This window comes from Equus caballus, chromosome 20, assembly GCF_041296265.1.
Source record: "Equus caballus isolate H_3958 breed thoroughbred chromosome 20, TB-T2T, whole genome shotgun sequence".
Taxonomy (NCBI): domain Eukaryota; kingdom Metazoa; phylum Chordata; class Mammalia; order Perissodactyla; family Equidae; genus Equus; species Equus caballus.
The window spans coordinates 8,371,513-8,394,065 of NC_091703.1; the positions used below are offsets into that span (position 1 = coordinate 8,371,513).

General features: G+C 43.5%; 1 protein-coding gene across 1 annotated transcript in view; it reads left to right on the plus strand.

Moving 5' to 3' along the window:
• Positions 1–22,553, plus strand: part of LY86 (lymphocyte antigen 86) — a 65,312-nt gene that overhangs the window by 26,017 nt on the left and 16,742 nt on the right. Inside the window, exons 2-3 of the mRNA XM_003363798.5 lie at positions 11,526–11,612; positions 12,887–13,015. Of these exons, the coding sequence (XP_003363846.1) occupies positions 11,526–11,612; positions 12,887–13,015 (216 nt within the window). The remainder of the gene's footprint in view (positions 1–11,525; positions 11,613–12,886; positions 13,016–22,553) is intronic.

Sequence of the window (22,553 nt, forward strand, 5' to 3'; positions counted from 1 at the left end):
TAAAACCTGTGAAAAGGTTTGTAAGGAGACTTCTTAAGAAATCTCTGAAGGGGTTGCGCTTTTGGCCTGGAGTGATGCGATGCACGGTAGACCTAGGCCCCACTCAGAAGATCACACACCCAGGCAGTGAGCTGAAAATTTGGGTGGCCTGTAACAGTGGTTTTCAAACGAGACTGGACAATAGAATCTCCTGGGGACATTTAAAAGTCTCGATGCCCAGGCAGCACCCAGATGATTCCAATGTGCTGCCAAGTTTGAGAACCAGTGGCAAAGAACCTCCCCAACTATAAATCGTGTTCAGTGCGATCCTATTTCTATCTCAAGGGCTGAGACACACTAGCTGACATCTAGGCTTTGTTTCAGAAATGTCTATTGAACTTAACTAAGTTATTTTAATCCTAGACTGTTCTTACGTTAAAAAGAAAATTTTTAAAAGAAGTTGGTTTCATTATCTACAGCTGCAATGAGAAGAGTCAATATTGCCCTTCTATCCACTCTTTTTTTGCCCGGCTATCAGGTGTCTACTATGTGGCTAGCACTGGCCTAGATGCTTTACATGCATTAGTTTTTTTAATTCCTACAAAAACCTCCTAATGCCTCTGCTTTTTCATCTGTGCTCGGCCAGTGTCCTTTGGGTTGAGAGCAGCTGCAGCTTTGCAGAGTAACAGTGACCCAAGCAATCCCAGCCAACCAGTCTAGCAAAACTGGGAAGCTGGGTTTGTCTTGTCCCTCCCTGAGATCAACCTGAAGTGTAAGAGGAGCAGGGTCTTGGCCCATGTGTTTGGACTCATCTTGCCTCTGTCCAAAGTGCTGCCTCTTTTTTGAGTTGGTTGGCCGCACTTGCTGTTTGTCTCTCCCACATGGCAGTGTGAGGGCAGAGCCACAGCAGGCTGAGTCTGGAGACTTGAGACAGTCACTTCGCTGTCCTAGATCTCAGCCTCTTCATCACAAGATGGGGAGATTAAGACCTGAGGTCCTGGCCACTCACAAGACTGGGGAGAGAATCAATGATTCAAATGCAGTTTAAAACTTCCTGGCATTTTGGGTTCAAATCCAGTTCTACAAATGAGCAAAAACAGGGCTGATGTCAGATGTCACCTCTTGAGCAGTTTACCACTCCCTACTCACTCATCCATCATATTCCACAGCACCAGATGCCAAGGACAAACACCTTTGTTGTTGTTACATGCTATCAAGTCAGTTCCAACTCCTGGGAACTCTGTGAATGAGTGATGTCCACAATGTCCTGCCCTACTCAGCTTCTGTAGACGCCTGCCTATGGCTTCCTTTATGGGGTCAGTCCATCTCATATTTGCTCTTCCTCTTTTCCTGCTGCCTTCTACTTTTCCCAGCATTATTGTCTTTTCCAAAGAATCCTGTCTTCTCGTGATATGCCCAAAGTAGGACAGCCTCAGTTTTACCATTTTTGCCTCCAGCGACAGTTCAGGCTTAATTTACTATAGGATCCAATTGTTTGTCGTTCTGGCAGTCCATGGTATCTGCAGAGCTCTCCTCCAGCACCATATTTCAAATGAATCTATTTTTTTCCTGTCAGCCTTCTTCACCATCCAGCTTTTGCACCCAAACATAGAAATTGGCAACACAAAGGTGTGGATAACCTTGGCCTTGGTCTCTAATGACACCTCCTTACACTTGATGATCTTTCCCAGTTCTTTCATTGCTGCCCTTCCAAATCTCAGTCTTCTCTTGATTTCTCGGCAGCAGTTTCCATTTAAATTGATGACTGAACCAAGGTAAACAAATTCTTTAACAATTCCAGTGTCTTCATTGTCTACATTAAAGTTGTGTAGTCTTTCTCTAGTCATGACTTTTGTCTTCTTGATGTTCAAATGCAGTCCTGCTTTGGCACTTTCTTCTTTCACTTTCATCAGAAGTTGTTTCAAGTCATTGCTGCTTTCTGACAGTAAGATAGTGTCATATGCATATCTTAGGTTGTTGATATTTCTTTCACCAATTTTCACTCCTCCTTCCTCTGAGTCTAGCCTAGTTTTTCGTATGTTATGTTCTGTGTACAGATTAAACAGACAGGGAGATAAAATGCACCCATGTCTGACACCTTTGCCTATAGGAAACCATTCTCTCTGTTCGTATTTCGTCCTGACAGTGGCTTCTTGTCCACAATACAGGTTACATATTTGGACAATGAAGTGCTGAGACACACCCATCTCTTCCAGAGCAGCCCATAGATTTTCACAATCCACGTGGTCACAGGCTTTACTGTAGTCTGTAAAACATAGACTAACCGTCTTCTGCAATTCTTTGGAGCACTCCAGTAGCCAACGCATAATCACAATCTGATCTCGTGTACCTCTCCCTTTCCAAAATCCAACTTGGACATCAGGCATTTTTGCTCCATATGAGGTCAAAGCCTTTGTTGCAGCACCTTGAGCATCACCTAACTTGCGTGGGAAATCATAGCAATGGTCCTATAGTTACTGCTCTCCTTGACATCTCTTTTCTTGGGGATGGGGATACACATTGAGCATTTACAGTCTGTAATCCACTGTTTTGTTTTCCATATTTTTGGCATAGTCCTGTTGGGATTTTGACAGATTCAGTCTCTGTGGCTTTTTATGGTCTCTAATGTTTATGTTATGATACAAAATCTGTCTCCTCTTAAGCTGATGGAAACCAAACTCAAGTTACTCAAGGGGAGTAGAATTCAGAGGCCAAAGGGGCCACGCATGTTCATTCCCCTTTTCCACCAACAATGACTTCCACTGGATTCCATTTCTTTTGCAGTTAGAAGCAGACAAGTGAGGGATCCAGAATTTTGAATTTGGCAGCCCAAACAAACCTGTGCACTCAAAAATGCATTCACCAGGCTTCCCAGGCAGCCTGCAGGGTGTTGGAGTTCTTGCCCTCTCATATTATGAACAGTAGGTATTCCACTGTGATGGTGTTCATTCCATTTTTGCTCTGTTTGACATCAAGAACCATGTTTAAGCATTTTGAATACACAATCTACATATCCAAGATGAAGAAACAGGAAGCCAGATCATATATTTGACTTTGGATATGTGAGTCAATTCCCAATAAAATGCCAACCAAAGAGTCTGGAATGGGGATGGAGCTACTATTATTTGAAATAATAATGGCCCTTCAGGGGGCCTTGCTGTGCTATTCTATAGTAACAAAATTTGACAAGTAGAAAAAAGAAGAGATTAGTAAATAATAGAACAACATAGCTGGAATATATATACCACGTTATAAGTCATTTCTTTCTCTTTAAAGGCAGGGAAGGAGTATGAGGGAAGGAGCGGAAGGAACATACCACAGTGACCTCAAGGACAGAAAAGAGGAAAGTTAACTTTGTGTTGTGGTGGTAATGAATTCCCAGCAATGGCTTCTCACTGAAGCTTTATGCATCATCCTCTTTTTAGGGATCTACCATGACCCTTGAATGTTACCCTATGAATCACACAAAAAAATTCAAACACCCCAATCGAACTACAGCCCTGCAAAAAGGCAAACTTTCAGATCCGTGCACAACTAGATCTGTGTCATAAACAGAGTACTGGCTTGCAGAATTGGTAACCTAACCTAAAGGAAGAAGTCAAAATCGTGGTCTGTTATTTTGTTTTATTTGGAAAAGAATTCTGAGAGATGGCAGAATTCTATCTACTACTATTTGGCCTGGGACTAGATTTTCAACCACACTCAGAAACTCCATCCTGAGTGCCAAAGCAAATCTTCCCTTTAATATGATGACAAAGTTAATGCTCTAGCACCTTCCCAGAGAGCCTTCCAAGTGTGGAACGGGATAAATATGACTGGTCTCACAATCAGGCTTCCCAAGTAACTGGCACCCATCAAAGCTGGAAGTAAAAACTCAATTTCCCTTTTGTTATCAAACTATCTGACCTACTCTCTTTTTCACCTATTTATCCAACCATCTGTCATTCTTGGGCACGTCCATTAGACTGGACACTGGTTATCTGAAGATGAATAAATAAAACATAGTTCCTAACCTCTCACAGTTTATACTCCACTGTAATCTGCGAGAGACGCAAACTAGCCATAATTACCACACTACGTGATGATAAAGGTATGATAAAGACACACTCAGCGTGCCCTGAGAGACCAGAGGAAGGATGGGTGAGGTATCCTGGAGAGGGGTGTAGTTGAGCTGGATTGTGAAAGTGTGGAAGGCAGGAGAGAGGCAAAGTTTTCCTACGTGAGATCTAAACCTCCTACCAGACATTTATTGGAAATTGACCAAGTTGATTTTTACACTGCAGATAGCAGGAAACATGTTTGCAGAAAGTACAGAATAAAAGCAAGAGCCATTTATCTGGCAAACACTGAGTTAGCATCTGCCATTGGGTGTGCATGTCAGAAATGATGGGAAGGAGAAGAGTAATCAAAAACATAAGAGGATATAATATGACAATATATAATAGAAAGAGCCTGCCCTTGAGGATCTGACCCTGGTTGAGGAGACAAGGCATTATCATATAAAGCATTGAGTAACTACACAATGCGTCTGTGTTACTAAATAACTGGCATAGATCATAAATTCATACGGATGGAGAGAAAGAAGCTGAGGGGATGAGGTAGTGTTTCCCGGAGAGGCAGAATTTGGATAGGAAGGAGAGAAATCATTGCCAACAATGAAAGCACAAATCAGATCACGTCATCCTCTCCTCTAAAATCGTCAGTAGCTCCCCAGGCACAGTTAGTAGCTCACTCTTTGAGCTTCCCGGGAGCAGGACATCCCTATTTATAATACTCTTGAAAACTAAGATGGCTTCTTCTAATCTCTATATCCCAAGCACTCAGCATAGTGCCTGCCACCGGTAGGGCACAATAAATCCACCCCACAAACATTTGGAGGCATTTGAGTCCAAAGCTAACTGTTGACCATATAAGAGCAAGAAGGATTGTGTACGCACAGCTAGAAGGGCTGTTGAGGATTCAGGCAATAGGACACAAAAGGCCCCCTGTGATGGGGAATTTTATGCATCAAATTGGCTGGGCTCTGGGGCCCAATTGTTGGTCAAGATGTTGCTGTATTCGTGGATGTGATTAACATTTGCAATCAGCAGACTTTGTGTAAAGCAGATTATCCTCCCTAATGTTGTGGGCCTCATGCAATCAGAGGAAGGCCTTAAGAGAAGAGACTGAGATTTCCTTAAGAAGAACCAATGCAGTCTCAAGACTGCAAGATAGAAACATGGCCTGAGTTTCCAACCTGCTGGCCTGCCCTGCAGATTTCACCTGTCAGCAGTCCCCAACCCAGTCACATGAGCCAATTCCTTAAAATAAATCTCTTAATAGATAGATAAGTAGATAGAGAGATATGATATATATCCTATATAAATATGCTCTCTCTATATATGTTATATATATTCTATATACATGTAGAATACAGATTATATTGGTTCTGTTTCTCTGGATAATCTTATTATACTCCCTTTTATCAAACAACAAGAGGCCATCGGTGCTATCTTGTTAAGCAGTCAGAAGCAGATCAGCTTTTCTCACACTCTGTTTGCCCAAGTTTTTCTTCTTCTGTCCATCCACTGTTAGAGTCGATCTCACCAGTACATCTAAGGCCCCCTTGTCTCATTGTCCTTCTCTACTCCCCACTCCCAAGCTGTGCCTCTCCTGGGAGCATGCTATGAACCATGCTTTGTAATATCCAACACTCCTGGAGTCAGCCTGTTTTCTGCCAACAGCACTTTCAGGAAGCAATAACAACTTTAAAGTAATGTGGGCTACAGGGAATGAACCACAAAGGTTAAGGCATGTTAGGCAAAGAGTCAGTGTTCTGGGTCTCAGGATGTAGACTCATCTAAGTATTTGGGGGTGCAAGGAGAAAAAGAGAGAGTGGGAGAAGGAGGGACGGGAGAGGGGAAGGAGGAATGGAGGAGAGAGGAGAAAGGAGAGAGACAGAGGGAGAGAGAGAAGAGGGACAGAGACAGAGACACAGAGACAGAAGATGAGAGAGACAGAGAGACTGCCTTCGTGCAGCAGGAAGGATAGGGACAAGCTTAGGATGGACTTAGACATGGACTTGGGGAAGCTAGTGGAGGTGAGGCTGGAGGGGTGCCTGCTCTTTTTTAGGGTGGCACTGCTGTAAAAACTCCACTCTCCCATGGGAGCAGGAAAGCCAATGTTTCATCCACTTTGCAATAGTTTTTGAAACCTAAGCAACAGAACTGTAAGCACATGCACGGATGCGCGTGTGCACACACCCACACCCACTCATACACACACACACACAAGTGCATGTAAAACTGGTAAAATCTGAACAAGCTCTGTGGGTTGTACCAATATCAGTTTCCTAGTTTTGAGATCGTACTACATATAAGCTGTTACCATGGGGGAAGGTGGGTAAAGGGTATGTGAAACTTCTCTGTATCATTTTGCAACTTCCTGTGAGAATATAACTATTTCAAAATATAAGATTAAAAAAAACCTCAAGCAGAGCTATGCAGTATGAAAAACGGGACTACCAGCATGAGAGTTGGCCCCTCCTTTATCCCTCAAATCACTCAACCAGCAACACAGAAGCTGCAGGGCCCCGGGAATGCCCAAGACTCCAGGACTCAGCTCCATGGCTTGCCTGAGACTACCCTGAGGCAGCCCAGCAGAGCGCACCACCTGGGTCCCATCGGGCTTGCAGCCCCTGCTGTCCTCGGGGGAGGAATTGTGCTTCCAGAGGCTGTGCCCTTGGGTTTCATTTTCTTCCCCCACCCCAATTCTAGTTGAGACCCCAACACTGGCTTGAAACTACCAGGACAGCTTGACCTCTCCTGGACAACTACCTGGTTCTAACCCAGCCCAGGACAGCACCGGCCACCAATAGAGTTTAAAGCACAAAAATGGTTCTGGAGCTGAGATTTGTTAAGATCCTGCACATGCTAAGCCCCACCTGTTTGTCTAAGTCTCTTCCACTCCATGAATGAGCCCTAGAACTGTTCCAGGATACAGTTGACGGTTGCTGCCCTTAGTGTGCAAGGCAGATGCTGCTGGCTGCCTTCCCGGAGCCTCTTCCACAGCCTGGCAGGATTCGCTCTCAGCCGTCTAGAGGAGCCTGCTTCCAGGCACACGTGTCCCGGGGCGTGGGGCCCAGGGGCAGTGCGGGGCATGCTGGGCTGCCTCTGAAACTACTATCCTCCCGTGGGCAGAAGCCACGGGTGTCGCCAGAACAGACAGAAGGCAGTGTAACATAGAGGCAAAGGAAAACTATGTTGAATAAACAGATTGTATATTTCACCATGAAGCTTTTGCTTCTTTGCTCAGCTCGTTTGCTGCTATACAATGAAGTGTCTGCTGGAAATATTTATGTCTGCTCTGGAAGCCCTGGAACACCAACCTTCATTAACTTTCCAATTTTATTCTTTCAGAAGATCTCAATTCAGATAATCTAATTCATATGAATTAAAAATTACCTGAGGCAAGTGTCCAGGGGAAAGTCTCTCCCCTCACGCTCCCCCGACATCAGTTCTCATATTATACAAGGAGAAGTACTTAAAAAATGCAACCCAGCATCTTTTATTTTGGTAGATGATTCTGAAGCATTCTTCTGGTAATTGAGAAAGTAATTCTTCAAAGCAATGATCCCCACCAGGGCCGAGTTTGTCTCCCAGAGGTCATTTGGCAATGTCTGGGGACATTTTTGGCTGTCATAGCTGGAGTTGGGGTGGGACGCTACTGGCATCTAGTGGGTAGAGGCCAAAGATGCTGCTAACATCCTACAATGCACAGGACAGGCCCCACACAGAGATTATTCAACCCAAAATGACAAGATTAAAAAACCTTGCTTTCAAGTTCTCAACATGTTTACTACATAGAGCCCTTATTATTCATTCAGCAAAAAATTACTTGGAACCTAATATAATCGTAAGACGTTACGGTGAGCCCTGAGGCTGGGAGCCCGCCTCGCAGCATCTAGTAGAGGAATGACAGGGGTACACAAGAAAATACAAGGTAATACGGAGCATGCTAAGTGCCTGAGTGAAAACACAAATCAGTAGAAGGGAGGGTGTGAGTTTGTGAGAACGGGATTAGGGGACCGGGGGAACTAATGCCACTTTCCCCAAGACAACTGCAAACTGCATATCACTCTCAAATATAAAATTCACTCTCAAATATAAAATGGAAATAACTGCTAGGAAAGATCACCAAACCCCTAAGCACTTTTTAAGCAATCTATCTGTCTGTTTTTACATACAGGTCCTCAGAGAGAAGCCACATACTGCTTCCTTTGTGTTCCTTGTTAAGATGATTTTCCTGACAATATTTTTCCAGTATCAAAGAAATGTTTTATTTCCTTCTTGTGAACTTAGTTTATTCTCTCTAGCTATAGCTTTAAAATATTGATAAACATAGAGTGTAATTCTGTAACTGCTAATTAGCTAAGCGATGCATACTTAGCCTCTTTTCTCTCTCCTCAGATAGCGACTCAAATTTATTTACAACGTTGAAGACGCACTTTCCTATACTTCTGTTAGTTGGCCTCTCTTTCTCAATACTGACTGCCAAATATGTAGCAGGAACAATTGTCTCCATAGCCGCTGCTCCCGTTTTCCAAGCTGAAAGAAGCCCTGGGACAGCACAAAGATGCTTATGAAGGAGTAAAATGAGCATAAGAGAAAATGACGTCCCCCCCAGGAAAATTAGTGACCAGAGCAAAGGGGGTTTGAGCCAACAAAAGTGAACCTAGATTAGATTTGCAAGGCTGAAATTGCCTAGTGATCCTTTTCATGGCAGATACCACAGACAATTATGTATCTTCCAGGTCAGCAATGTGGATGATAAAACTGTCTGGAACACTATCATTGACAAATGTGAGCTCCTAGCTAAGCTGAAATTGAAACAAGTTACGAAAGAGAATTACCAGATGCCATATGTCTGCACACAAAATATTCCAGGCAATCTTACAAATCAAATAATTAATATATGTCCTAGAGGCTTTCCTTTGTGAATGCCTCTGCACAATACTAGGTGGCAATTTTTTATTTGTTTGTTTGTTTATAAGTCTAGATTTGAGTGTTGCTTCTGCAAGTTAATATGACCTCTCTGAGCCATATTTCCCCATCTATGAAATGAGAAATATCATGCCTCTCTCTCAAGATTGTGATTTATTGTAGCAGTCTAGATCCGGTCAGAAAAAGAGAGACCACATCAGCTATTATTTTTAACAGAGAGAATTTAACATAGGGAAATGGTTAAGCAGTTGTTAGGGAACCAAAAAGCAAGAAAGGAGCAGTGAGGAAGCAGCTACCGCCCTGAGGGCTAGGAGGGCAAATGGCAGAGGTTGGGGCTATTAGAAGCTGGAAGCTTGAAAGAAGAGCCCTGTGGAGCTGAGACACAGACTTCTGGGGAGGCAGTGACAGCTTCCGAGGCACTGTCATCGCAGAAGCTTAGTGGCCTGCAGAGAGGAGACTCAGCTAACTCTGGGAAGGTGCAAAAGAGAGCTGAACACCAGAACCAACTGCCACTGCCAGAGTGATTGGCCATCACTGGGTGACGCTCTCGAGGATCAGGGAGTATACAAGAAGGAGCAAGTCCCTCCTCCCGCTCAGCCTTAATCTCCCTCTGCACCTCTCTGGCGCATGGCAAAGGAGAAACATGATTGCAGAAAGACCCAGCTTCTCAAAGCAGAGTTCAGAAGGCTAGACCTGGAGCTGAGAAATAATAGTTTAATACCTGGCCCATTCATCCACTCATTATATGCATGTATGGAGTGCTTACTGTATGTCCAACTGCGAGGCTCTGTGCTGGGGAGTCCGGATAATTAAATGGAAAACTCTTACAAAGTTCACAGCTCAGTGACTAGTACAATGTGGACCCTCGGTTAAAATCAGCCTTCCTCTCTCGGGTCCAGTGGTAAACGTAAAGAAAGAGGAAAGGGAAAACAAACAAGCAAAACAAAACCCTGGCTCCTGCCTTCAGGAGTTTTGCATTCAGATTAAGTGTTGTGGGATAAGGGAAAGAGCAAAGTACAAGGTAGTATTTGTTTGGACACTTTAAAAGTATTGCAGACATAACTGTTTTGAGAATTCAGAGAAGCAAACGAATATTTGGGGGACTATCAGGGAAGTGTTCGCAAAGAAGACAGGAATGAGCAAGACCAGAGCATTCAGACGATGGCCAAAACAAGTAAGACCGTTAGGAATGGGAGAAAGCCAGGAGCAAATCAAACGTGGTGGGAATTTGCAGGGTGTTTACGGAGCCACCCCAGTCTCAAAGAACAGACGATGGATTCATGATGTGGAGTGTGGAAAGTGGGGCCAGTAGAACATTTCTTAACTGCACTCTAAGGCGTAGACGAGCCACTGGAGCTTTTTGAATGAGCAGAGGTCACGTGTAAAACATGTTATCTTTGTAGTCCCTATCAAATCTAACACAACACCTAGTATATAGTGAAATATTTGGAAAAAAATTAGTACATTGAATGGGATCGGATGGAATTATAAAGGCAGGGCTTCACTTTGAAATTTTGCGTATACAGTAGTCCCCCTTACCTGTGAGGGATATGCTCCAAAACCCCAGTGGGTACCTGAAATCGCAGGTAGTACCCAATCCTGTATGTACTACATTTTCTCCTATAAATATTTATTTGAGGTGCAACAGCAAAACTAGCACGAATTTCTTTTTCCTTCTTCACAATTTCATGGATATAAGATTCATTCTTACCATAGATCTTAGCAAACTCAGCATACGAGTTTTTTCTTTCCTCTGTCAAGAGTTTTCACTTAAAAGAAGCACTTTACAGCTTCTCTTTGGCATATTCAAATTGCCAGCATCACTACTCTTGCACTTTGGCACTATTATTATGTAAAATAAGGGTGACTTGAACACAAGCCCTGCCGTGCTGAACAGTAGATCTGATAACTGAGACGGCTACTGAGTGACTGGCAGGCGGGTGGCATGTACAGCAGGAATACGCTGGACAAAGGGATGATTCACATCCCAGGCAGGATGGAGTGGGACAACTCAAGATTTCATCCTGCTACTTGGAACAGCATGCAATTTAAAACTAATAAATTGTTTTTTCTGGACTTTTCCATTTAATATTTTTGGACCATGGTTGACCATGGGTAACTGAAACCATGGGAAGTGAAATCTTGGTTAAGGGGGCACTATTGTATTTCTCTCTGTTTTAATTATAATAATAAATACTTTGTGAAATGTTTTATGCAATCAATGAGCAATTTTAAGGCCAAAAGTTCAGAAATAAAAGAATTTAAACCATGATAGAACTTTTAACAAGTAAAGATGCAACTCACCCATCAAGACACTGCTCATTTCACAGATTGAGACGCCACCGTCAGAGGGAACAAGACATTGACCAGTGTTGACTTGGTAGAGACTGGGAGGGCAGTGGAAAGCCTCATGGACTTATGCAGACAAGGTGTTGGGCAACACGTTTTTGAATCAATTTTAGTGCTTTATATAGAAAAGAATAATACAATTGGTGTGAATTTTGAAAATGAGTTTGCAGAGTATACAGTATACTTACAGCTAATCTGCTGTTTTCTTCTTGGCAGATCCGTTACAAGATTTTGGCTTTTCTGTTGACCAGTGTTCCAAACAATTAAAATCAAATCTCAACGTTAGATTTGGAATCATTCTGAGTAAGTCAAAATTATCAACATGAAATAAAATATTGCACAACCTCTTCCTAGACCACACACCCAACTTATTAGCCATATTGGCCAGCCAAGCCACTGTTCCCCACCACTGTGTGGAATTAACTCTATTGCTATCTTCATTTTCAGCTCTCTTTCTGGGTAATATCCAGAGAGAGTAGAATTCTCATTTAACGCTGTGTTTTTGTACTAAAAAGACTCTAGGCACTCATTCAGATGATATAAGGCCTGGAATCAGTACATCCAGCAAAAAAAGAAAATATTTTGAGCCCAAGTATTGACGCGTGCTCAGGAGAGCTTTTGCTTACTTATCTCAGTGACAAACATATCTACCGTCAGCAGCATGGTTTGTCTTTGCATTACTTCATTTCCCAAATATCTAACACAAGTTCTTAAACCTTGACACAGGCATAGACATGTAACCTCTTTTCCCTCCACCCCAAGTCGATGAGCTCGAATGCTTTCTGATTGTCTATTTTTGCATGGTCATGCCATCACAGTTAGTCATTATATTGCTCTAGCTACTAGAGTATTTCCTTTTTCTGAAACAGTTTTATCAAAACCAGAGCAGAAGGATTTAATAAACTTAGCATGTGGAATCATTCCAGAGAAATGGAGGGAACATTCCTGGAGTCCAAGAACTCTCCTGCAGCTTCGTGTTTCCAGAACCTTACATGATATCTGGACTCTCTAGCAGCAGCTCAATCAATGCTTTGGGGAGAGAAAGAAAGAGAGAAAAGAGGAATGGAAGGAGGAGTGGGTGGAACATAAAAAAGGAGGAATGTAGAAAAAGGCAGAGAGAATTAGAAGCCAGGACTGCAGAGCGCCCTGAAGCTTCCCGTGTAACTACGGTACAATATCTGCCCAGCGACAGGGGGAGGTATGCTGGCTCAACCACACCCCACCACTTCAGGGGAGGTACACAATACCCTGCAGCTGAGAAGCTGGGGAAGCCAGACCTGCGGCTATCACGTTAAGAGGCCAGGGCATTGGGGCAGGGAGGTGCAGCCGATTAACTACCTTGCCCCAAGCAGACATCGTTTGTGAAAGGGCTGTGTTTCATTCCCAAGGCTGTCACCATAATCCCCCGTAGCATTGCCTAAATGCCGTTCTACCAAGGAAAGAAGAAAACTGTTCCCCGTACAGTGCAGATTTCTAGAAAAAAAAGATCATTTGGCTCATGCTTTTATAAACTTTGAATGCTTTGATATACAGCAAACCCCACACTCATTGTAAGGCTTGCCTTCTCTCTCCCTTAGGAGAGGACATCAAGCAGCTGTTTCTTGACGTGGCTCTCTTCACTAAAGGATCGTCCATTCTGAATTACTCCTACCCAGTCTGTGAGGAGGGTCTGCCCAAGTTCACCTTCTGCGGAAGAAGGAAAGGGGGTAAGCTGTCTCGCTAACTGCTTGCTGAGGCTCGGCGACAGATGAACAGCAGCTTGCAGCTGAGGATGGGCACCCAGGCTGGAGTCCTGGTTCTACCCCTTACTTTTGGACAAGCTTCACCTCGCTTCTCAGCGTTTGTTATGTAAAAGTAACTGTAAGGCCCATCCCACAGGGCCTACCTTACAGGGCAAGTGTGAAAATCAAATGAAACATGCACATGAGGCACTTTACAAACAGAAAATTGTTATTGTTAGTGGCAGCACTTTATAAAAAAGGGCTGGCAGCAGAAAGAACCAGTAGCTCCCGAAATCCATTGAGATTCAAAGTGTTTCCAGGTTTCTCCTCAGTGATCTCTTTAGTTACAGTGTCTCCTTGATACAGCAATGCCTATGAAAAAGAAAATAACTGAAGCTTTCTAAATGTTGTTACTGTAGTCTTCCCCATTGGAGTCATTGACTGATAGGGGCATGAGGCAGCTAGACTCAAAGCACAGAAGCATAAAACCCATTTTATCATCTTCTCTTTCTCCAATTCATAAGCCCCCTAGACCCTTTGCCGTACGTACCCTGAAGAGCCTGGAAACCCCACTCCAGCCTGTCCCCACCTCTCCTCTCCTCCTTGTTAGCACCCACTGTCTTCACCAAGGCCCAGAGATGCCTCCCTCTGTATATGTAACTAAAACTTGGGCCTGATCCGTGACTGTCTTTCCCCAGTTGTTTTCCTCCTTCCAGGGCCCCTTCCTATTCCCCTAGGCCAAGGGGAAGCATACCCCTAGCTTCACATTCCAGGAACAGCCCATATCTATTTCCTCATTCAAGGAAACTAGAGGGAAATCACCCAATTATGCTTTCTAAACAAAGGATCTAGAAGAAATTAGGATCCCCTTCCCATACTAACGGATGCAGACAAAGGAAGTTTGTGCAAGAAAAGATAATAAGGAATTTAAGGGAGCGCAGCCGGATGAAGTGGGTGGACTTGGCTGTGGTGTGTCAATGATGAGCCTCAGCTCGGACCCTCACTCCTCGCCCCCTTTCTGCTCCCCCAAGTGTGGGACGTGTTAACTCAATTACAGCTTACCTGGTTGGCCTATAAATGTCTATTCCCGCTTGTCATCCCCAATAGACTGAGCTTCTTGAGGATGAGGTCGCATCATCTTTGTCTTTTTATTCCCAGGATTTTGAATGTGCCTGATGCACAGGGAGTGCTAAATAGAGGACACAAACCGAGTAAAATAGCTAACAACATGAGGCATTTGTACCAGGCACTGTTCTAAGAACTGTACGTCCAGTAAGTCATTCATTTCCTACCCCAACCTTGTGAGTTAGAACTATTAATTCTCCAGCTTTATAGATGCAAAAACCGAGCCACAGAGAGATCCAGCAACTTGCGCCAAGTCACAGAGCCGGCTCATACCCAAACAGGCTCAATCCAGGGCCCATAATCTTAGCTTCTAAGGGATAAACGAACAAAAGAACAAACGATGAAACGTATGAAAGGTGACTTTGGGCCAGGAGTTTATTCAAAATTATCATTTAAGCGTTCTTTCTGGCCAGTGATCTGATTTTGTTTTGAATTGGGACATCTTCCCTTCCTATCTAACCTACCATCACCTGATTAGTCAGTTTTCCTCTCTGAACTTCCTGGAAGTATTTGAGGAATCGGGCGCATTCCCGTATTTCCTCAGCACGGTGAGCTCTTCTTTACCGTGGTCCCTGTTGAACCTTGTCTACCTGCCCTCAGCCAGGCCTATCCCACACTCCTCACCCCGCAGTCAGTCATTCTTTCCTTCTTCCCTCCTTCCTTCCCTTCTTGCCTCCGTCCCCCCTTCTCTCCCTCCCTCCCTCCTTTTTGCCTCTAACACTAAGTCCTTAGTCTAACTAGTACTTTGGGGAGGCTGCGTGGTTCTGCCTTCAAGGACGTTTATGATGGTCTGCAGGAGATTACAGACTCACAAAACAACTATTCCAAGTTGCTGTGTGTGGCGTGTGTGTCAAAGAGGTACAAGCAGAACGCCAGGACGCTCGAGAGGGAGAGCTCGTCCCCAGCAGGTTCCACCTGTGAGAACATGGAAAATCTGGGAAATTAATACAGAATCATTTTCCTGTTTGCCTTAAGGTTATTTGAAAGCCTGTTCCAGGCTTTTCAGCATTCTTTTAATATATATAATTTGTGCATAGCATAGTAAGGCTGGTGGTCTGCCAGCATTCCTGAGTTTATGGAATGTATTGGAGGAACTCAAAGGGTCTTGAGCTGATAATTAGATAACAACCCCCCAAAGAAAGATTGACAACTTCATAGGCTGCCAGCTACAGCCAGCATCTATAGTCCTATATCCTGCCTTTTGTTTATCTTTCCAATTTTTCCCCAAAATAAGTATTCTTGAACCCAAAGGTGGAAACAGGTATGCTTGGAAGTACTATCAGCCTAGTAAGAAAGAACCCATACTGGGCAATCCTCCTTTTCCTTGGGTCGTCTCCCTATCTCCCCCTGGACCGTGGAATAGCTTCCTAACCGGTTCCCCCACCTCCCTACTGCTGCCAGGGTGGTCTCCTGGAATGCAGACCTGATGATGTCACCCCCTCGCCAAAGGACCTCAAGAGTTCCCATTTTGATAGAACAAAGTCTAAGCTCTTTTTTTAATCATTGAGGTAACATTGGTTTATAACATTATATAAGTTTCGGGTGTACATCATTATATTTCATCTATGTAGACTACATCGTGTTCACCACCCAGAGACCAATTACCATCCATCACCGCACACGTGGACTCTATTACCCCTTTCACCCTCCCCCCTCCCTGCTTCCCTCTGGTAACCACCAACCTAATCTCTGTATCTATGTGTTTGTTTGTTGTTGTTGTCTTCTACTTATGAGTGAAATCATACTGTATTTGATTTTCTCTCTCTGAATTATTTCACTTAGCATAATACCCTCAAGGTCCATCCGTGTTGTTGCAAATGGCAAGATTTCATCTTTTTTTGTAGCTGAGTAGTATTCCATTGTATATATATACCACATCTTCTTTATCCATTCATTCTTTGATGGGCACCTAGGTTGCTTCCAAGCCATTGGCTATTGTGAATAGTGCAGCGATAAACATAGGAGTGCATGTATCTTTACGCATTCATGTTTTTGTGTTCTTTGATGATCAAAGTCCACCACAAATTTGACCCTAGCCTGCTTCTCCAGCTATGTCTTGCCCCACATGCACCTTTAGCAACAGCTTCATCAAGTCCTTTGCCACTTTCTGACCACACCCTGTATTGTAACACATGACCTTGTTTGGATGGTTTCCCCATTGATTTTACACCCAGACCTAATTCAAGTATCACCTCTCAGAAACTCTCCTCCAACCCCTAGCTAAAGGAATGACTCCCTCTGGATGCTCCTGGAGCATCACGTTCCTGCTTACCTCAGCCAGAATTGTATTCTATAGTTAGATGTGTGTGTGTGTATGTGTGTCTACCCCATTAAACTGTGAACTCCTTGAAGGCAGAAATATTTCTTGCTTGTCTCTGTCTCTACAGACTTGATAAAGAGAGCCTAGCACAGAATAAAGATGCAATAAGTAGTTGTTTTATTGAATTTGCATATGATGAACTGAATGCAAATATACCAGCCCACCTCAAAAATGACTAGCTAATGATGTTTATGCATGCCACAAAGACATAAGGCACACCAAATGCTAGCAAACAACCTATTGTCTTGGTCCTTCAAGTTTAAGAAAACCAAACTAGTTTTTTCCCCTGTGAATGGTTTTAATAGAATTAATAAAACAGAAGCGATATTGTTCCCCTAAACTGAGGTATCCAATTTAGTTTGGCAGCTGGAAAGGCAGGTGTTTACCATATGCGAATACTGGGCAGCCCTGCAGCCATTTATTTGTTACACCGCTGTGGAGTGGATAACCGCACAGGCAGGCGGAGAAGCCAGCACCTGGGGAATTGCCAGGAAATTTCATATAGCATAAAACACTTAGAAAAGTGATATACAAATGCAGCATGAACGAATAATTATGTAAATTCTATAAGCCAGAGAAACTAAAATCTTAAATCCAGAGACTTCTTGGGTTATTACTCTTTTTTAACCCACTCATAAACCTACTGCAGGCCTGATTCTATTGCAAAGAAGTGATTAATTCTAAGACCAGAAGGGGGAAAAAATGGCACCGAGGCAAACTGAAGTTAATGCAAGCCCAAGCTGCTTTGGGCATATTAAGCAGACCACGGGGTCCTTCTGGGGCTTGGGTCCTTCTTGGCAGAGCAGTGAGAAAACTTGGGGTTCACTGCGAGCAGCATGGAGGGGCGTCAGTTGCAGCTGAGCTATTCGACATCATTTCCACGGCCTTACTATGCAACCAGCATGCACCCCGCTGGCTGTTCTCCAAGCCAGACAAAACTACAAAATGGGTCAGGCTGAGTGAGACTATGAGGATAAAAGCCCGTTTCCTTCTCTTCTAGTCTCCCTCAGCTAGCTCTAAGGCAAGAGCTCACTAGATTCAAAGACCAAATGATGCTCTTTGGCGTTATCATTTATGGTGTGATGGGCAATGTGGGGGAAACAGCCTACATGTCTGAGAATTGGAGAAGGAGAAGTAGATCATTGTTCAGTCAAGCAAAGGTACAGTATGCTGTGCTTTTAAATGACGTTGTAGGTGATTATTAAATTACATGAAAATATACTCATAAGAATATTGTTAAGAGACAAAGAAGCTTACTATAGAAGAGTACTCACTATTGGATACTGTTTTTATTAAAATGTGGGTAACTGTATACACCCAAAAAACTGAAACGGTATACACTTAGGTGCTAATCGTGATTATCTCTAAATGGTGGAGCTGCCCATCTTTATTTTCACCTTTTTGGAAATCTCTTTCGCTTTTATAAGAAATTTATAAGGTTACTCTTTTAAGTGTTAGTCGATCTTTGTGGGAAAGAACAGAAAGAATGAATTCTCTTCCTCTGTAGGGTAAATAAGAGTTTTTGAAAAGAATCATAGCCTACTTCATATTCCAGGATATTCGGAGTTAAGCAGAAAGTTCGGAATCAAAGTGTTGCTTAGCCTGTCAAGAGATGGTCTCCCACCCGCTCTGGACTCTGTCCCGGCGATGCCTGCGGGCCCCTTTACCCAGCTGTGGGTTCACCGAGAAGGAACCAATATAAGCCACTGTTTCACTTCCTGCTCTGTTCATGTTCCCTCAGTTCCTTTCTCTTCTCTGGGTGCATCGGCTCATACAGATTCCTTTGCTTTATTTGATTCGGATGCTTTCAAACTGGCCCCATCAGTTTTTAAGACTAAATTGGGATTAGATTGAATGTCCTCAATGGCCACACCTGATTACTAACCATAAAGCTGCAGTACCTCCCTAATCCTCAGGTTAAAAGAAGAGTAATGCCGGGAGGACCTCCGCGTGCTAGCCAGCTTTGGTCCGGTCCACAATCACCAACTGTGCCCTTCCCCCGGGATCTCGATCTTGGTGCACATTAGTTAGAGCCCTGCTGTTCTATGTGGTGGCCACAAGCCACAGGTGGCTACTCAGCCACAGAAACGTAGCAGGTCTACATTGACATGTGCTGTAAGTGTAAAATACAGACTCGATACCAAAGATTTAATATGAAAAAAAGAAAGTAAAATATCTCAATCACTGTTATACTGGTTACATCCTGAAATGATAATATTTGTGATATATTGTAAGTAAAATATATCATTAACATTTATTATTTATCAACAGTAAAACATTATTAATACATTGTTAAAATCAATTTCACCTTCTAAAACATGGCTACTAAAATATGTAAAATTATATATGTGACATTATATTTCTTTCGGATGCTGCATTATAATATCCCTTTAAAATTTTGAGGATTCTAAAACTCCCCACCCCAGACCAATTAAATCAGAATCTTTGGGGGTGGAACCCGGGCCAGGTGATTTCAGCATCAGCCGAGGCGGAGGAGCCTCCCTCTGCAGCCGGCAGGGACTGCCCCACAGCAACCAGCGTCATCAGAGCACTTGAGGTGGACCAGGGACATTGCCAGGTACCGTGTGTACACTAACTAAGGTGCTGCTTGCATCAGCCTTATGAAGTGTAGAAACTATTGCTATTAGCCTCATATTAAATCGAGTCCCAGGGAAGTTAAGTAACTTACCCAAGGTCACTCAGCCAGCAGGCGGTGGAGCTGCATTTCTCTCCCGGAAGTCGGGCTCCAGAGACTTGCTGTAGACCCAGCTGCTACACACCCTCTTTGAACATAAAGAAACTCTGCTGGAGAGGAAGTCTGACTCATTTCAGCCCTCCACTAGGACTGGAATAAAGATCTAAAATGCATGACCAAACTGCAGGAATCAAATGATCGTCTTTGGGCACAACCAGCCATTATTTAAGGCAGTGTTTCTCAAAGCATGGTCCCCAGACCAGCGACATCAGCATCACCTAGGAAATTACTAGAAATGCGCGTTTTTGGTCCCCACCCCGACTCAGTGAACTAGCAACTCTGGGGTTGGGGCTTAGCACTCCGTATTTTAATAAGCACTTTAGGTCACGGGCCAGCAAATTTTTCCATAAAGGGCAAGACAGTAAATATTTTGGGCTTTGCAGGCCATAAGGTCTCTGTTGCAACTACCCAACTCTGCTGTTGCCGCATAAAAGTGGCTATAGACAACATGGAAATGAATGGTCAGGAATGTGTGCCAAGAAAACTCTATTTATGGACACCATTTTCTGAAATTAAATTTCATATAATTTCCCCATGTTGTGAAATATTATTCTTTTGAGTTTTTCCTACCATTTAAAACCGTAAAGAGCATTCTTAGCTCATGTCTGCTCAGAAACAGACACTGGTGGGATTTGGCCCACAGGCCACCCTGTTCTGAGTGGTTCTGTTGCACGCTTAAATATGAGAGTGACTACTCTAAGGTAAGCCAGAAGTCAGGGCTCTTCCCCAGAGCTGCTGAGCACAGGTCCCCTCTGGCTTTCACTATGGTGAACTCTGACCGAAGGTTCAGGATAAATTCAGATCCAGGTTACTTGAGAAAAGGTAACAACTTTAACTAGACTTTATCAATGCCAACAAATCAGATTTGGGGCAAAGAAAGGGGATTTTACACAAAACTGATGAGGGGGCAGCTTGCAGGGAAGAAAGAGCGCCTTGGAAAAAGCATGGCCTCCTCCCCTCCCCATAGCTGCCGTTTACAGGCTGGGGACAGAGGCCCTTCTTTCTGGAGAATCATTTCATCTCTGGGTCTCAGTCACTGCATCTGTAGAATGGGAGTAACCATAACTCTTTATTGGATAAGAGTGGGCTAAATAAGAAAAGAGGCAGAACATCCTGGTGCATCAGAAAGCATGCAATGAACATGGCCACGACCCGTCTCTCTCTGCTTCCTCCCCTACCTGAGGGACCATAAGGCTGCGGTGGAGCAGCCTGAGCAGGCTGCAGCTGCTTTATAAACTGGCTAGGGTCTCCCATAGAAAGGAGCCTGAGGGGAGGATTCTCGCTCAGATAAGCTCACTGGAAGCCAAGGGGCAGCCAGCCCAACACTGCCAACCTGCTCAGGATCCTAGGATCTCCTGACTGGTGACTGAAGAAGTCTTTTCTTGTTGTGTCTTTTCATGCTGTTTTGTTTTCTTATCTCCGTTTAAGGTCAGTCTCTAAAGTTCTCATTTTCTGCTCCTGGCTTGACTTCCTTCCAGAATGAGCGGTCGTGGGAATGTCCACTCCCTTCAGGGAAACCTGACACCTGTCCACAGAGGTGTGGTCTGTCCCCATGGCCCCAAAAGACTATCCCACAATGCTCTGATACAGGGACTTTCCCAAATTCTGGGTTTGTCACCACTAACGGACACCACAGAGACACCCACAGCCCTGTCCAGCTTGGAAGTGAGTTGCATTCACCCCCGTCCCTTTCATTCTCTTCTGATTTGTCACAAATTCAACATACCTTGATGCCATTCTCAACAAAATGGGGTTTGTTTTATGCAACGAGTTTCCTAGAGTATTCCTCCTCAGGAAGATGAGAGTGAAACAAGAGTGAAAGAGAGCAAAAAACTGGTTGTAAGACTTACTGTTGAACAAGAAACTAAAGTGTCAGTTTGAGAAGTAGGAAGAAGCCCCTCCAGGACATGCTCCCCCTAAATAAAAGATAGGGAGGAAATTACTCAAAAGAGCAGAGTGGCTCATGTCTTAGCTATCTAGAATATATTATGTAGAAAGGAGATTCTCAGCTGGAAATGAACCTGGAAGTTTGGGCAAAGACCCAAATTAAGGCCATAAAGTAAACATGATGAATGTCAAAAGACACTTCACTGTCGAACCTGTTTCTGGCCAAATCCCTGTGAGTTCTGGCCAGGGTAGGTCAACCCAGGCAAAAGGCATTGGTTTCAGCACTAACCAAGTAATCGGCTTTCAAAAATGACTTGTTTGTTGCTTCATGGATTGACTTGTGAATGTCAGTTGTACCCAGTCTCTTGCCAAAACCAATTGAAATTAAAGGCATAGAGGCATTAAATAAATAAATAGTGTGTTTGTGTGTACACTGGGTATATGTGATCACAAACTAGGAGACCTGTAGGCCAACGGATCTTCTTTGAGACCTCGACAGCTGTGATTGACATGGATGAAACACAATGAAAAGCTGAAAGTTGTGTCAGAAGCCCAGAGAGGTGCAGAAGACAGTAGTCCCCATAAGAACTGCTGGTGCACAGTGGACCTGTCCCTGTATGTGTGTGCTAACCATTTCAAGTAGGAGCAAAATCTATTATGAAATACATACAGTAGATATTGACATACTTCACTTCATGCAATATGTAAGCTCCAGAAAAAAATTCGTTGTGGACTTAATTTTAAATGCATCTGGAAAGCTTGTAATTAAAATAAATATCACAGTGACTCCTTTCGCATGCTGAAGAATAACTCTAGTCAAGGAAGTAATTGCTCCCTGGTTTATCTTTTGTGTAAATCTGAACTTTCCTACTTTAAGTGTTTGTTCAAAGTGGGGAATACATCATCATTAGATGAATTTCAATATATGACAGAATAGATCCCCTGAGAGCTATATTTAAATTCTGACATGATGTTTCCCCCAAGGCAGATCTTATCCCTGACAGCAGCTAAGGAATCCTGCAAGCGAACTCACTGACTTTGCCTAGACAAATAAGACATAGTGGGCACTCATGCTGGCTACCTGTCCTCCCTTCCTTTCATTAGCTAGGATGTTTCTCTCCTGTCCTGGTTCATGCTGAACCCATGTGTCAGCCCATCCTCTGAGCATCATTAATTACAGAACCTTCTCAATCTGACCATCTGTGACTACTCAAAATTTGCTCTTAACTGTTCTATCTAGACCAGCCATTCAGATTTCATCAGCCAGACGTCTATTGCCCTAGCTATCTCTGTTTCCATGTGCTCCTTTTCAGAGGTCTAGGAAATGAAGGAAATTTGGAAACTGCCTAGATTTGGGAAAATTGTCATAAATACTTTCAGCAAAATGTCTTTTGCCTTGCACTGCTATAGTAGAAGACAGGGCAAAAACACCTTCC